Source organism: Haliotis asinina, chromosome 12 (assembly GCF_037392515.1).
Source record: "Haliotis asinina isolate JCU_RB_2024 chromosome 12, JCU_Hal_asi_v2, whole genome shotgun sequence".
NCBI lineage: Eukaryota > Metazoa > Mollusca > Gastropoda > Lepetellida > Haliotidae > Haliotis > Haliotis asinina.
The window spans coordinates 49349981-49365978 of record NC_090291.1 but is presented as its reverse complement, the minus strand read 5'-3'; the positions used below and the strand labels follow the sequence as shown (position 1 = coordinate 49365978).

Below are 15998 nucleotides of genomic sequence, written 5' to 3'. Positions count from 1 at the left end.
TGAATGACCAATCTAAACTTGGCCATGCATGGCCATGCATTTTGACCTAGTATTTGGACTCTAGTTATTATTTCCCTGTGATGTTTACCTAAGAACTTCCTACATGTATAGAGATAAATGAAGTACTGCAGTTGGTGCAGAGTGAAGAGATTACGTGGTTTGATTGTAAACATTGCCGTGCCTTCCTCAGATGACCTGCCGGACCTGAACTCCAGCGTACAGGATGGTAAGCTGGGCCGTCTGGAGGAGGAAGTCAAAAGTAAAGGTAGGGATGTTTACTTGGTGGGTGTGGCACAGTAGTAGGTGATGAGCTCAGGTGACATATGGTTCAGTATTATTGCACTTATGTAGTATGTACGTGCTTGTCAGTTGAAGACTTATGCTGGTTAGACAGTGCTGACTCACACAAACGTGCATATAGTTTGTAAATTCATATGTAGCTGCTTTACCCGTAATCATCTGAAAGTGAAAAACTTGATGTGAGGGATCTTACTATAACTATGATCATATATAAAACTGTAATATTGTAGAAAGTTTTATTTATTATGAGCCTTTCCTGTCCACCTATTGTCATTTTAACTTGTTTGGAAAATTGTAGATCATTTGACCTCAAAATACCAAAAATGTCTCCCAAATATTAGTGTTTTCAGACTGATATTGTAGAAACAATTATATCATAATATCATACAATAAGTCATGAATACGTGCTGTAGGGAGTGATCAGTTCTTGGATTGATTTGGAAGCTTTGTGATGGATCATTGTGTCTTCATTAAGCCTGTCAAGTGCTCATGTGTGTCTCAGTTCCCAGTAGTGCTTGATGTCATAACTCGACTTTGGGAAAACATCTATTTTTAAATAATTTATATAGTTTTATCATCATGTTCAGGATTTGTGCTCTTATATGACTCTTCATTGAATTAGGCACGGGTTAGAATATTGGCCTTCAGTAATCCATGCATATCGTAAGAGGCAACTGACAGGATCAGATGGTCATTCTCACTGACTTGGTTGACACATGTCATCGGTTACTAGTTGCACAGATTGATGCTTATGCTGGTGATCACTGGATTGTCTGGTCCAGACTTGATTATTTACAGACCACCACCGTATACCTGGAATATTGCAGAGTGCGACGCAAAACTAAACTCACTCACTCTTCAATATTAATATGCTAGTGGGCATATCTGTAACTGAAAATCCTCTTCTTTGAGCTAGATGGGTTCTACATTTCCTCAGCTGGTGCCCAGTTTCACAAAGCATTGTTAGCCCTAGGACTTATGTAAGTGGATTACAGCAGTGTTAGTTCTCAGACTACTTCATGGAAAAAGACCACTGCCTGTTCAGATTGGCTGTTCAATCCATGTATTCACCATCCAAAACTGAATTTCATGCATCATCTGAAGCTCAGTGCTCTTTCTTTTGCCGTATTCCACAATCATTGAATATCATTCCAGGACCAGCACCAGTGGCAATATCTTTCGACACCCTGGATTCTCCCGACAGTCCTCATCCTCCTCCCACACTGCAGCATCTGAGCAAGACGCGGCCCAAGCGCATGAAGAACAAGCCCCCAACAAGACCAGTGGCGCCAAGTGTTTTGGAGGAGACTGAAACTGATGGTGTCAATGCCTTCTACAAGAGTCTTCCAGCATCCAAGGACAGTTTGGTTTCCAGTAGCGGTGATGCTCCAAAGTCAAGGAAGGAATCCACATCAAGTCCCAAAGAAGAGCAATCGTAAGTGAAGTGGAATTGCAATGCTAATATTTGTTTTTGACCAGAAGAATCATTTTTGAAGTTTTAGCTTCACTATGGATTCGAGATATTGGTTTAAGCACCATGACCCAGAGAAACTCTCTTAAATGTGCCAGCATCTTTGGTAAGATATCACCTTGTTTCTTCCACTTTTCAACACAATATCTCATGAAAAGGACACAGTGCTTTTAGGCATTGAATGCAGTGTGCAGAGTTACTTACCTCAGGTGAGAGGGGATGTGCCAATCATATGTTCAAATGCTATATTACCCTCGTGTGTGATCCTAGGTTTGTCAGTAGTTTAACTAAACTTGGCCATGACCTTTCCACACATTCCCTGCCTTTCCACACATTTCTTGATTCACTCCATATCACATGAATTGTGGTCCTTGCTTCAAGTATGTAGTCATACAGGTATTTTACATGTAGCGTGCATTTGAAGATCCCAGACATATTATTATTAATACTATGTTGTAATGCTGTAATTCCCTTACTGTTATTGTGTTGTGTATCATGATCATTACGTTGTTACAATAATTAAATTGCAAAACATACCATAACCCAGCTAGTGTTACTTCATCAAAATTTCTGCTAAAAGTATTTGAATTTTTTTCTTTATCCCACTGGACTTGATAATAAATTTTGTTGCATCCATTGTCAATTTTTATGCATATAGGACACAGGAATTCACATGCCATAAATCCCTGATCATATCAAGATGTTCTTGTATTTATGCTTGTTGAAATAACTCTGTGTGTTGATTTCTCTTGTCCATTCCAATTTCTAGGAAACCTGAAAGCAAGAAACGGACATGGTTCTCGAAGGACAAAGATAAAAGTTCTTCGAAGGAAAAGGACAAGAAGGAAAAATCGTATGTTGATATCATGCTGAATCATTTTCGTCCAAGTTGAGGTGTTTTGACATACTTGTGGTAATACCCTCCCTCAGTTAGGCGATTGTGTAGGCATCAGTCCTTTATGGCGCTGATGTGCAGAGTTGTGTGACAGGAACCTATGATAAGGGGTTCTAGTCCCAGTTTGTTCTGTTTCAATCCCACATTTCTAAGTTCGTCAGCCTGGCCTATGTTCCTTGGTGTCATATCAGCAGACATCTTGAGAAGTACAGCAGGCTCCTACATCTAGCTAACAAGCTAGAAATACTCCTGAAGGCAGCATTAACCAGACTCACTCACTCGCTCAACACTTCAGCATGTCCACTGGTCCTTTGTTAGCTCATTTGAATTTGGGATGATTGGGTAATAGCAGTGATAGCTGAATTGACTGGGCGTTTCATATATGTCAAATAGGGGTGAAACGGTATACTGCAGTATAAGTAAAACCACGTGATTATGCCTTTGGTTCAGTATACTGTAATGCAATCCAAACATGCAATACTTTTGGGTTTTGTATCGTGCTTCAATCTGCTAAAAAAATAACACTTTTGCTCATTAAGAATAAGAAAGATTGAAGTTATTTTTTTCTCTGTGTTATCAGACAATGTAAGGTTTGACTCTTGTCAGAATTATGATCATATCTCATATACCGAACCAAAATGGACTGAACCAAAGGTCTTGTACTGCAGTGCATACCATATTGTGATGAGCATGCCATTTTACCCCTACATATGAAGAGGCACATGGCAAGTGAATTTAGGATTTAGGATTTAGATTTAATTATCATGAGGCACCAGTAACAAATTAGTAGAAAGTCATGATTCCTTGCTGATCTTGATACAGACAACAGATTAAATGACCAAGACTATTATTAGGATGATCAAGTTTTGATCTTAAAGAGAATTGGCATTCTTTCTTGTAACTGTGGCTTTGTGTTCCACAGATCTATTGCATCTGGTTTCTCCAACTTCTTCCATCGGAAAACTAGTGGTGGCAAGTCAGCAGATGTGAATGGGAAGGACAAGAAATCTGAGTCTAAGACGGACTTAAAGGCAGACGTGAAGCCAGAGGAACCTAAAAAGGTGGATGTACTCAGTCACAGCAGAGACAAACATGAACCTGCCAAACCTCCTGAGGTCAAACCAGAGGTCACAAAACCTAAAGAAACTAAGCCTGAAGCTTTGATGCCAAAAGGACAGAAGGTTGAAACTTTGAAGCCTAAAGAACCCAAGGTCGACATCTTGAAACCTAAGGACCCAAAAGTTGAAGCTGTGAAACCTGATGATGTGAAAGAAACTAAGGTTGAAGCCTTGAAACCTAAAGTGCAGAAAGTTGAAGCTTTGAAACCAAAAGAAAACACTGTTGAAGCCTTGAAGCCTAAGGACCCAAAACTTGAAGCTTTGAAACCTAATGAAGTGAAAGTGGAAGAAACAAAAGTTGAACATTCAGACTCTAATGTTGAGACCCTCAAACCAACAGAGGCAAAGCTTGAGACCGTAAAGCCACAGGAGACCACCGAAGCTGCTAAACCCAAAGAGACAAAGGTGGAACCAAAAGAATCCAAGGATGAGAAACCACAGCCTCCAGAAGAACCCATCCCAAGTGTAAAGACTGAGACAGTGACTGAGCCAATATTGAAGCCAAAAGAGATGGAGGGGGCCAATGGAGAGAAGGAAGGGACTAAAGAGACAAAGACTGAAGAAGTGAAGACAGATGGCGCTCCACTGGCAGAAGGTATTTGTTTGAAAGATTGGGGAGTAGATGATGTGTACTGTAAATATTTCCAGTGTAGTAAGCACAGCTTATAATAAGCAAGACCGTAACACTTAAATCTAATGGACGATTCTTCCAAGGTAAAGTTCAGGCCTGTGGACTCTGAGCTGTATTTATGGTATGTCTTTAGGTTTGCTGGTATCTGTAGGATCTGTGTGATTCTGTTTCCAGCAGAGGACACAAAGGACGAAGAGGAGGAACCTGAAGCTACACACAAGCTCCCAGCAGGAATCCCTAAGATCGGCCTTGGCGGGAACTTGTTGGCCGAGATGAAGCAGAAGCAGGAGAAGAGGTTGTCGCAGAGATTCCCTCCTGTGGGACCTGCGCCCGCCGTGCCGGTAAGTCTTGGAGTTGTCTCCGCAGGCCATTGTAGGACGGGAGGTAGTAGTAGAGGCAGGATTGACTGGCTTTCAGTATTCAGAATTTCTAATATTGGACTGACATTGGCCCTGTTTCTTGTGCCTGAAATCATTGCTTGGGAACATTTACCCTGTTGGAAGCTGAGTAGGAAGTGATCTTGTTTGTAGACTTACCGTTCCAGAAGACGTGCCAGATTTTCTTTTTGTGTGTCTTGTGATGCAAGAACAAGTGTTTCAATCCTCATTCCTTGTTCTTTCAATGTAAAGTCGCTCTTGTCTTTATACTATCACATAAATGTGCAGCTGATGCATGGATGTTCACTTTGATTTTGAATTATTGTTCCTAAAAGTAAAAAATTGTTCTCTTAGAAAACAAGAAAAACATTCATCGGATTTGATGGTTGTGTTAAAAAATAATTTTTTTTTTATGAGCACTTTCAATAATAATGGCTATTTATAAAGCGCTTGTTTCCACCCACTTGTGAGACCATGTGTGTAACCTCTGCTTTGTTGTGGGGCATGACTGCTTTAGTCCTAGAATACTGGTAATGTTCTTTCTTACAGAGAACAAAATTTTTCGACTTGAATATTGATTGATAAACTTTGTGTTTCCAAGTGTTGAACTTGGTCAAGAAATTTCTCCACTATGGCATAGGTTTTGATTCGTATGTTGCGTAATTCTCCATCAGGCTGAGAAGGGGAAGCCAGAAACCAACAACAACATCGGTGAGAAGTCAGATCCTGCTAAAAGTGGCGACAGTACAGAAGAGAAGAGGCCTCCTTCACGGTCAGCGACAGTGGCCACCAAGAACCCCATCCCAGCCCCACGTGGCCTAGCTGCAAAACGCCCCACAGTCATAGCTTCTAGCCCGACCTCTCCTGCTGATGGTGAGAATGCAGCTTCTCAAATATGGGGGATTATCTAATTCTTTCATATTAGTATGTAGTCTGATATGTTTGATAGAAGGCCACATAGGAGTCCTTGAACTTCATTCATTAGGCATTGTATAGAGGTTACTGTCATCTTGCCCAAACATCACATCACATAACCTAGGTAGGATTCAGTGTGATACTGGTTGCAGTAGAGATAATGTTGCTGATGTGGCAGTATGATATGGAATGTTTTGTCTGCATAGGGATTTATTCTTTTCCTCACTTCCTCAAACCTCATAGTATCACACAGGGTTGTACGACAGTGGGGTAGCCTAGTGGTTAAGGCGTTTGTTCATCATGAAGATTGCGGTGTGATTCCCCACGTGGATATTACTGGAATATTGCTAAAAGCAGCATAAAAACCTAGACTCACTCACTCACGCTGGATTTTAGTCCTAAGCTATCTGTTCAGTGCGATTCTCTGTTCCGCTAAGCTGAAAGAATGTTTATACTTGAGTGCACTGGCTTTCCTCTAACATGGGTTGAAGATTGTTTACATAATTATCATGTTCCTCATTAACTACTTTTCCTCAAAATTTCTCCAAGCTTAGTATTTAATCCAATCTGTAAATTGGGTCATTCCATTCAAAGGATGTGAGACCATCCAAGCATATCTATAGGCTGTCAGAACATAGCTGAAGTCTAGTCTTTTGTTCATAAATCTATTATCACTGAGCAGCTCATGCCGTGGTTGGAAGTAATGTATTGATGCTTGTGTAGGTGACGGCGTTGCCAAGGCTGCAGCTCGACCAGTGCCGCCTAAGAAGCCTCCACAGTTGCCGCCCAAACCACGCAACAGCCTCCGAGTGGCTAAAGACTCTCCAGTCGAGGAGGAAGGTAAGTCTTTGTATTTACAAGATTTATACTGAATGTGCAGTGTAGACCATAAATGCACAAAACGTCTGTTCTTGTACATAAGTACTCCCAAAATCATAACTTCACACACAATGTTCACTGTTCAACATGAGTAAAATCATTAAGTGGAAAATACATTATGTTCTTCATGCTGAGAGGTGGACAGACTTGCTCACTCGCTCGCTCACTTACTCACTTGTGTATCCTCCTGTGTTGCTGTAGGGTCGTGTGAAAGTCCCGAGAAAAAGCCTGAGGAAGGTGTGGTATACGACTCTGCCACTCTACGTTTGACAGTCAAGCAGAAGGCAATGAGAATCCACGATGGGACCAAGACTCCCCCATCTGTCAAAGCCAAGACAGGCTCCCTACCCAGAGACTCAGGTCAGAACATGGATGCTCTGTTTAACTCCCTCTTGAAAGAAGGATATTGCATTTTTATGAATTATGAAAATGTACTTTAATTTTCCTATTCTGACATATAAAAGGTGTGGCTTAGCGCCATAGATATATTGTTCTCTTCTCTCTTCAGTTCAGTTGCCCTCATGATACAATACGTAAAACTCCATTTCTGAATCCCCAGCTAAGAAATTAATAAGATATAGTTAAATGAGAGTTTATCATACTCACTTAGTCAGTATTAAAACACACAATCCTCTCTGCTTCGTTATTGTTTTTCTCTAGATTGTGTAGAACCATAGAGAGAAGAATGCCTAAGCCTTAAGATTATGGTGGAAGTATTTGTAGCTGCTGTGAATAATTGTATTAAAGTGTTTTTCTGTACCAACAGATGCTTCCGATGATTCCAAGGATGACCTTAAGTCTGACAGTTCCGTCTTAACACCTGACGAATGTGACAGCACACCAGGAAATATAAGCTCAGACTCTCAAAGTAAAGAGTTGGACTCTAAATCAGGGGAGGCCACTCCAGATAAGGAAAATGGAGATGATAGCTCTCCAGTAGTTGAGAAGAAAAAAGGCCCTGATGGCAAAGCTGACCCTGATGAAATCATGGTTTGAAGTGCCTGCGACTACAATATTTTATAGAATGACCACACTTTTATATTACTGAGGACACATTTGTGTGTTTTTTGCTAGAATGGACTCCTGAATGGGCAGAGTCTGTTGTGAGAAAGTGACTGTCAAGTATTCTTCTCACATGGTTAGGTTAGAACATTCCGGGTTTGACTTGCAACATTATTCTGGTGTGTCGACTGGTAGTCCCAGCCATGCTGCCTCGGTTGAAAGGGAGACTCGCAGTTGACGTCCTGTGAGATATTTACAGTTTATATTCATACTGCTTTCTACATTTCTACATTTTCATACATTTCATATGGTGTTCCGTACAACTTGTAAATGTTCCATATTTATTGGATGTGCTGATGTTGAATCAGTGTTTGCCTGGTGCAGCCAGGTGAAAGAGTGGGTAGCTTGTGGAAGGTCATTCTTGCCTATTGTCCAGTACACGCCCAATAGGACATAATATACACAGAAATATGCTTCTGTAATGCAGCCTAGCTCTGGACTGGTCATCCAGGCTGAAAAGCAATGCTGCCTAGCTCTGGACCAGTCCTTTTGGGTGAAATGAGATGTGGCCTAACTCTGGACTGTCATTTACTGTGAAGTGAGAGTCAGGTCTGACATGTGGTCCAGGGCTATGTATTTGGAGTTACTCCCCATTGGAAATTTGTTCTTTGACCTTGTTTCCTTGGACCTCAGAGTGAGGAAAATGTTTACTGTGTTTTCAATTTTTCAGTTGAGTTCAAGTGAATCCAAAACATTTAGATGTTATAACACATCTAAAATCCTACTGGGCAGTGAAGACAACTGGATGTTCACTTATCAGAAAGGATAGGTTCTCTTGAGCTATTGGACTAGAATAAATTCTGACAGTTTGGAGATATAGAATCTATTGTAAACAGTCATATTTGTCATCAGTTGCCCCTCTCAATAACCTAAAGATGATTCATGTTCCTATGGTCCTGGGCTGTATCCACAATCATGAGGTAATCTAGCTGCCTGGTTGGTTATAAGGACTTGGGTCTAATAATCCTTCCACAATATATGTCCAAGTGGATGTAAGATATAATATTCATCATGTATTTGATTTGGGTCAGTTTGTTTGTGTGGTCATCATCGATGGTATTGCAATGTCACCTAAATGACCGTTCTGTCATAGTAGGCAGGTGTAGAAACTCATATCTAGGAAATATATTCTACTGAAAATACTTTTCCTTTATGAGTGAAATCACAGTTGGCAATATATAAATGTGTAGAATTAACAACTTAACCAGATATGGGTTAGGCATCATCTGATTAAAATGGTTTAAACCAGAATTTATTTCTTCTCACAAAATATAATTTAGTTCCTATGTTATATGACATGGTTTCAAAAGAAACAAGTATTTTGTTATATTTTTATCCAGGACTTAATTTGTATTCATTTTAATGTGTATCCCTAGATGTTTTATTAGATGATTAACAAGTTAGTGTTTCTGTACTGTATTTTTAGACATATTATTGCAAGTACCCATAAAACATATAGTAACACCTTTGATGGATGCCGTCACTCGCTGTGTATGCTTTCTCTATAGCAGTAGCTGCAAGTATATATGACAGTATTCTACAGATGATCGAAACATTGTCTCCAACGACCTTGCTCACTTTGTTGAAGTAGTTGTGAGATTTAGAGATATCAGATTATTAGATGAGAGATTGATCAGGTCATTGTTACACACCCCATTGATATTTGTATGTGTTTGAATGGATTCCAAGCAATACCAAAGATGATCTTTGGTACTTCATCAATTCAGGTACATAAACATAGTTGGGTTCTTCTGTTGACAGTGCTGAGAGGCAGCCTAGTGGTGAAAGTGTCACGCCAAAGATCTAGGCTCATTTTCCCAGATAGATACAAAGTGTGAAGCCCATTTCTGGTGTTCCCTCATGATATATTTCTGGAATATTCCTAAAAGTGGCGTAAAACTTAACTCATTCACTCTCTCTTCTGTTGACAGAGTTTGTTTTTTTTTGACATGTTTGATTCCTTGTTTGAAAGAACAAGACAGCTCGTTTTCTCAAGCACAGCAAATTAATCTAACAAGCTAGTTGGGTTTTATGCCGATTTTGATATTCCAGCAACGTCACAACAGGGATACCAGAAATGGGCATTTGTGCACTGTACCAATTTTGGGAATCGAACACTAGCCTTCAGGATGACAAGTAAACGCTTTAACCACTAGGCTACTCTATCACCCCAAATCTAACGATATGACTGATGAGATTAAACATGTCCAAATACAGTATTTTTATTGTTCATCGACATGAGGCACCTTGACTTTTCACAAATCGTCATCATCGAGATATGTTTACCTTGAAGCATGCATTATCTTAAGAGGCCAGTGGGAAATTCTTGGGACCATTCATTATATGATGTCTGGAACTGATTGTTTTCATCCATTTACTCCTGGGAAATCTGGTGGACAACTTGACAGTGTATAAACTAAGTGTGGAATAACTTCTGTCTGTCTGTCTGTTTCTTTGACATCCATGCACAAAGACAAGTAGTTGACAGATTGCTTTGCCAGGATCAGCCTGTTCACATTGCTTGTGACTGGTGAATGTACATTGGATACACTGGTAATGATCTTTACGTAATATAAGTTCTGTTCAAGTGGCATGAAAAAAACACACCCACACTTCCTAATTGAATCCACATTGAATATTGAAAAAATGTCGAAGATTGTTGAAGATGTGTTGTACAGTAAGGCCTTTAAGGTAGTAATGTCAGTGTAATTGATTTGAAGTTTGAAGTCATTGTTCTTGACATTTACATGATATTATGGACCAAATCTAAGAACAAGAGGGCAGATGCATGAACCGAAAGGGATGCCACATTGGATCTAGCACAGGCTTCCTGCAGTCACATGTTTTTGATTTGATCTGATAGAGTTTTACAGTGTTTTTGTTCCTGATTTTGGTAGCACCATTCACATGTACTTTGATTTCATTGTAATGGTAAATATATTACCCCTGATCCTCTTCAAGCTTTCCTGCTTCAATAAGTTGAAACATTGTGAAAACAATGTTGAAAGCAGCAATGTACCAACTGACTCACTCATGGCGGGTTGTATTATTACACTTCCACTATGAAACTGTAGGAGTATATTTTCAAGAATGACCTACTCTCAAACGATGACGTTTGAAAAGGAAAAGCATTAATGATACACAGCCAGCACGTATATTTTTTTCAAAAGTTTGCTCTTTTGTAAGAATATGGATTGTTGATTGCCAGGATGAAATACTTCCATCAGTGATAATGTGAAACTGCAATTGCTTGACTTAGCTGCAGAGGTTCCCCTTAATCCCATAGACGTTTTTCTCAGTATAAGTTCCATTTACAAGCAGTATTTCAGATTTGTTACTTGGAAGCATAGGAAGATTGGAGAGCCCCATGTTAGGTCAAATGTGGTATTTTACTTATCACATGGGTTGTGTGTAAATACGGAATTGATTGTACAGTGTAAATATATATATTTCTATAAATATATTCATCCAGCTTTAAGCACATATATTGATATATCTGCTTGATTTACAATAACATGCAAAGGACCATTTTTCATGTTTATATGCTGAGTAAGCACATTTTGTAATCTCTTTATTATCCTTGTATTGTGTTCAGTCAGAGTTAAGACAAGCTTCAGATATGGCAAATATAGAGAAGCCATTCTATGTGTCTATGTTGTGATGGTATTGTGTCAAAAACTTTTACACCTAGTACGTGTTTGTGCTTCATGTGTTCAATATTACAAATGGAGCTTGTTATGAACTGAATATTTTGGTCTTACTAAGGCAAATAGAGCTCAAGATTGCTCTTGTCTGAAATTAAGGCTTGCCTTTCCTGTCAGAACAATTTCAAATAAACCACATATACAACCTAAAATGTACCACAGTGACATCTTTGTGGCCTGGAGCCTGTCCCTTTGATGCCTGTAGCTATGGAAACCATTGTCAGCTTGGTGAGATGACTCTTCAGTACATTCAAGCTTACCTTACATGGGCATAACAGCTTATCAGTGTTGATCCAGACTTTTTCACATGGACAATTTCACTGGGAACAAAGGTGTTCACATCACCAGGGTGACACTTATAAATGCTGAAATTCATGTTATTCATGTTTGGCAGGAAATCATTAGTATACTGCAAGGATTATTGCACAGTGTAGTGAATATAAGAAGTAGTACCATTAGTTCCAGGGACTCGCCAGATTCCTGGTTCTTGAGGAGACTTTCCTCCCTTAACACTAACAGGATCTGCTGCCTGTACGTTTGGTGTGCAGAACTGCTTCTCAGTGACACGTAGGTTATCTGTGATTATAGATTCAAATTGTGGTTTGCCAAAGTTCTGTGGGGGCTTGTCCTTTATTCCTTCATTAATCTGACATCCTGCATGATATAACTGCAACACTCTAACAAGCAGCATTAAACCCATCTTACTCAATCACTCCAAACAAAGGTGGCCTGGTGAATTTCCTGCACATTTTTTAAATTTCTGCCATATTGAACTAATGAAGTAGATTAGTACTTTTTAATAGATAGGCAGCTTCTTTATTCCAGTAGATTTGATGTTTCAGTGTAGATCCCAACATTTGTCATCAAGCAAACATCACTTTCTTGATAATGGTGTTAGGAGACAGACGGAAACGTTGCATCCTCTGCAATGAAGCAGTTGTCTAACCACAAACTTGTTCCTCTTCTTCACACCAGCTTCTAAATGTCACTTAAAGAAGTTGTAATGTAGTATAAGCAGGTGAACCACTCACTCGATGTTCTTATGCCAGAATATACCACATACAATAATGTCAATAATCCACACACAACGTGCAATACACACAAGAGGACCATACTTCATGCCAACAAATACATTATTGCTTAACTCTGTATTTAAGCATACATTTGATGCATTTGATTGCTTTGAATTCGACTTATGTTACTTAAAATGCATGATCCCTGAGATACTTCATTTTTAATTGTATTTAACAGGTGACAGGCTCATGTGCTTAAAATGTTTATTTTGTTTTTTGGTTCGAGAACCAATGCATTTTGTGTTAAATATTCAGCCAACATGATTGTCATTTAAGCTTTGTTCATGTTCTGTTGTGTACAGGCAGTTCAGGAGCTAAAAGGGTTTGCTGCCACGTGAGAAGGTACATCTGACATTATCTTTCCTCACACATAAATGTGCTTTTCTGATTGGCTAAGCGCTCTTCTATTATTTTCAATGTACCCTGCTTACAAGCATGGTACGTTGCAAAGTACCTGCTGCCAAATGCAACTCATTCTGTACTTCATGGTCGTACTTTTTCATCTCAGATAACATTGAAGCACACATGATGCACAGAAATTACAGATGTTTTGCATATACAAATGGATGGAAAGGAAAAAACTCCAAATTTGTTTTTCTTGTGTCACCTTCAAACAGTTCAAAATTAACATTGAGGTGTTCTGTAAGATAAATACATTGTTCACTGGTCCCTCGGGGCTCATGGGTTGATGTACCCGCAATGTTTCTTAATATTCCCCTCAACCTTTGGGCTCAGGGAACATAAATAAACATGGAGGGTACAACTTATATGAACAACTTATATTATGACTGAAGTCAGACAGGCTTTCAGGGGCAAGATGGGAATGAAGATGGCTAGGTTCAGAATTGATTTCATACTGATTTCAAGTTACTATAACGTTTACCAAATAGGAAATCAAACAGAATGATTATTTTAATGTCTCATTTTCATATGACTGAAGACACTCTAAAAAAGATATATACAAGCAGAAAATGACATTTCAACGTCAACTTTTTAATTTTTTTTGGTCAATATTGCACGTTTTGTAAGTCATTCGTAAACAATTTGGAAAAGTGATTAGGCCATCTCTTTTTAAAGTGTTTCATACTTCCAATATGCTCTTTCAATAAATGCTACCAGGAATTACCTTTTTGTTCACATCAGTGGGGAATAAAACAATGTAACAATGATTATAGTATGCTAATCAGTATTATATTTTAAACTTTCTACTGTGCCACAACGATGCTTCAATAGTGAAAATGCATGAGTAGTTGCAAACCTGATTATAGTCTGTCTTGTACTTTGGCAGCCTGTAAATATCCCAAGATCATTTGATAATCACTATTTAATCTCAGGATAGTATTGTTTTGGTGAATGTGGGCATCTTATCTTTGACTGTTGTCTTGTGTCCATGGTACCAGTGCCAGTAGTGGTAATTTAAACTGCTGTGTTTTTTTTTTTCGCTTTTATGAAACTGTTGTACCGGTATTTCTTGTGATTGTTAGTAATTTTTCATGTGAAATGATTGTATTTTAAATCATTTTCTTTCACTTTTTGACAGTATGACTATTGTTTTTTTATGTTGATTGCAAAGGTGTATCAATGATATTATAGAAAAGAAAACAAACATATTCTTCATCTAAACTGAACTGCAAAAATGTCACAAATTGTTTTATACATACAGTTTGATTTTTCATGATATTGGAATTTAAGTTTCATTTACAAATTCGTAGAATTGATCTGGTTGAAATTATCAAAGGTGAATCTCTTTCATCAGATCTGCATGAAAATCGGAATTGACATAAAAAGCTATTTCAATATTTTTTTCCATGTAAATGTTTTGACCAACGGCTGTTAGTATCTGCCTTTCTTAATTATGTGCCTTCTAAATTCTCCTACTTGTACATAATTATGTTTCTGTTTTGTACATCTTTTTTAATATAATTTGTGTTCAAAACACAGTGCAAACTGCTTGGATGATGAAGTTAATTCATCTCTATATTTTGTTCTTCCTCCAATATTTCAGTTGTATTATATTTTGTGAATCTGAAATTGAAAAAGTGCTGCTGTTGTATGTTCGATATTTCCCTTGTTTTAAGTTTAAGGTGGTAATTTGTTAGGGTTATGTTGAATGTCTAATCGAGTTAACATGTCATGATATGCTATGAAAAATACAACTAATGGTCAAGTTTTAATGGATTTATTTTCAGAACAAAGATAGTTTTATAATAAAGAGATTAGAAATCAGGAATTGTTTTTCAAATAAATAATTCTCTGCTGATGACAAGGACAGTAAATTTATGAAGTTTTGCATTTGTCAATGTTATTCAAGTCAGAACAGTTATATTTTTTGTTTTATGGATCCACCAGTTGTCTTTTCTGGAATACGAAGACAAACAAAAATTGATTTTCAAATTCAAAAAATAAAATCCTGATGTGTGTATTGCCCAAAATGTAAAATTACTAGAATTTGCTTAGTAGATTGTATTTTGCCACACACACACTTCATGAATTGCCAAAAGTAAATACTTTATCTGTTAAGAATGAACTTCGACTGGTGATTCTATTTATATTTTTCCCCTCCTGTCTTTAGGATATTTTAGGACAAAAATCTGTAAAACAAGAAAGAAAATTGGTCTGGCCTAATCAAAAGCAGTTATTGATCTCCCTTGTTTTCATATGCCTGCATTAGTCGGCAGTGTGCCAGTAAGTGTGGCCATGTGGAACAATTCAGTGTTCTTCACTTCTTTTGAGTGGTATATGATCTGCAGTTCAAATCTGTGGACTGTTTCTAAAATTGTTCTGAAACCATACAGCCACTCACTGAGATGAAAGCCAACTGTAATTACATGAAACAGTTAAGTCTAATGTCACTCCTTTATTGTAATCTATATTCTCATTCTGTTGATATGATATTTTTCCCCTAAAGTTAAACCTATTTAGTGTGGACTCTTTGCCTATGAGACGGTTTCTGTGTGTGAGCTAGGTACCATGAACTAGTTCTTCAGAACTCGGTGAATTCCGATGCTTTCGTTGTGAAGTAAGGCCCTGTTTCACAAAACTCTCGTAAGCCTAAGATCCTGTAATTTTTATTGTAGCATTCGCACCTCTTATGTTACACTATAAAGAGGCACGAATGCTAAGAGAAGGAGTTAAGAGATCTTAGGCTTATGAGCGTTTTGAGAATGTGGCACAGATTAGTAGTGATGTTCTCCGTTATGTTACGACTATGTTCTGTCTTGTGTATGTTAACACATGGTGCTTCTATGGATGCCTTATTAAGCATAATTTGATAATTAGGGTTGTTCGACCACAGTTATCTTTTACTGATCCCACTGTGTTTTAATGATCATATGACAATATTTGTAACTTATACTATTGTTTCAAGCTATCACCTTGTTCAGTAAGTAAGGATTCATTATTAAGTAAACCTTGAACAAAGAAAACAAATTCCATCACTTCTTGCTTATGAATGACATACACTGTGTATATGTTACTTGTAAGGACTGTAATTCACAAGGTGCATGCAGCTCAAGTGGTTCTCTTGCATTAAGTCACCTTCTCCATATCTGAAAGCCAATAATTAATTTGGAT

The 15998-nt window shown here is 38.2% G+C and overlaps 1 protein-coding gene across 2 annotated transcripts in view; it reads left to right on the top strand.

Moving 5' to 3' along the window:
- The window catches only part of LOC137257657 (F-actin-uncapping protein LRRC16A-like), an 80288-nt gene extending 72622 nt beyond the window's left edge, over positions 1 to 7666 (top strand). For both annotated transcript variants that reach the window (XM_067795016.1, XM_067795017.1), the window contains 9 exons: positions 191 to 265; positions 1456 to 1735; positions 2541 to 2624; positions 3589 to 4379; positions 4590 to 4756; positions 5467 to 5665; positions 6431 to 6547; positions 6788 to 6946; positions 7353 to 7666. In XM_067795016.1, the coding sequence (XP_067651117.1) occupies positions 191 to 265; positions 1456 to 1735; positions 2541 to 2624; positions 3589 to 4379; positions 4590 to 4756; positions 5467 to 5665; positions 6431 to 6547; positions 6788 to 6946; positions 7353 to 7582 (2102 nt within the window). In that variant the 3' untranslated portion in view covers positions 7583 to 7666. The remainder of the gene's footprint in view (positions 1 to 190; positions 266 to 1455; positions 1736 to 2540; positions 2625 to 3588; positions 4380 to 4589; positions 4757 to 5466; positions 5666 to 6430; positions 6548 to 6787; positions 6947 to 7352) is intronic.
- The last annotated feature ends 8332 nt before the right edge of the window (positions 7667 to 15998 follow it).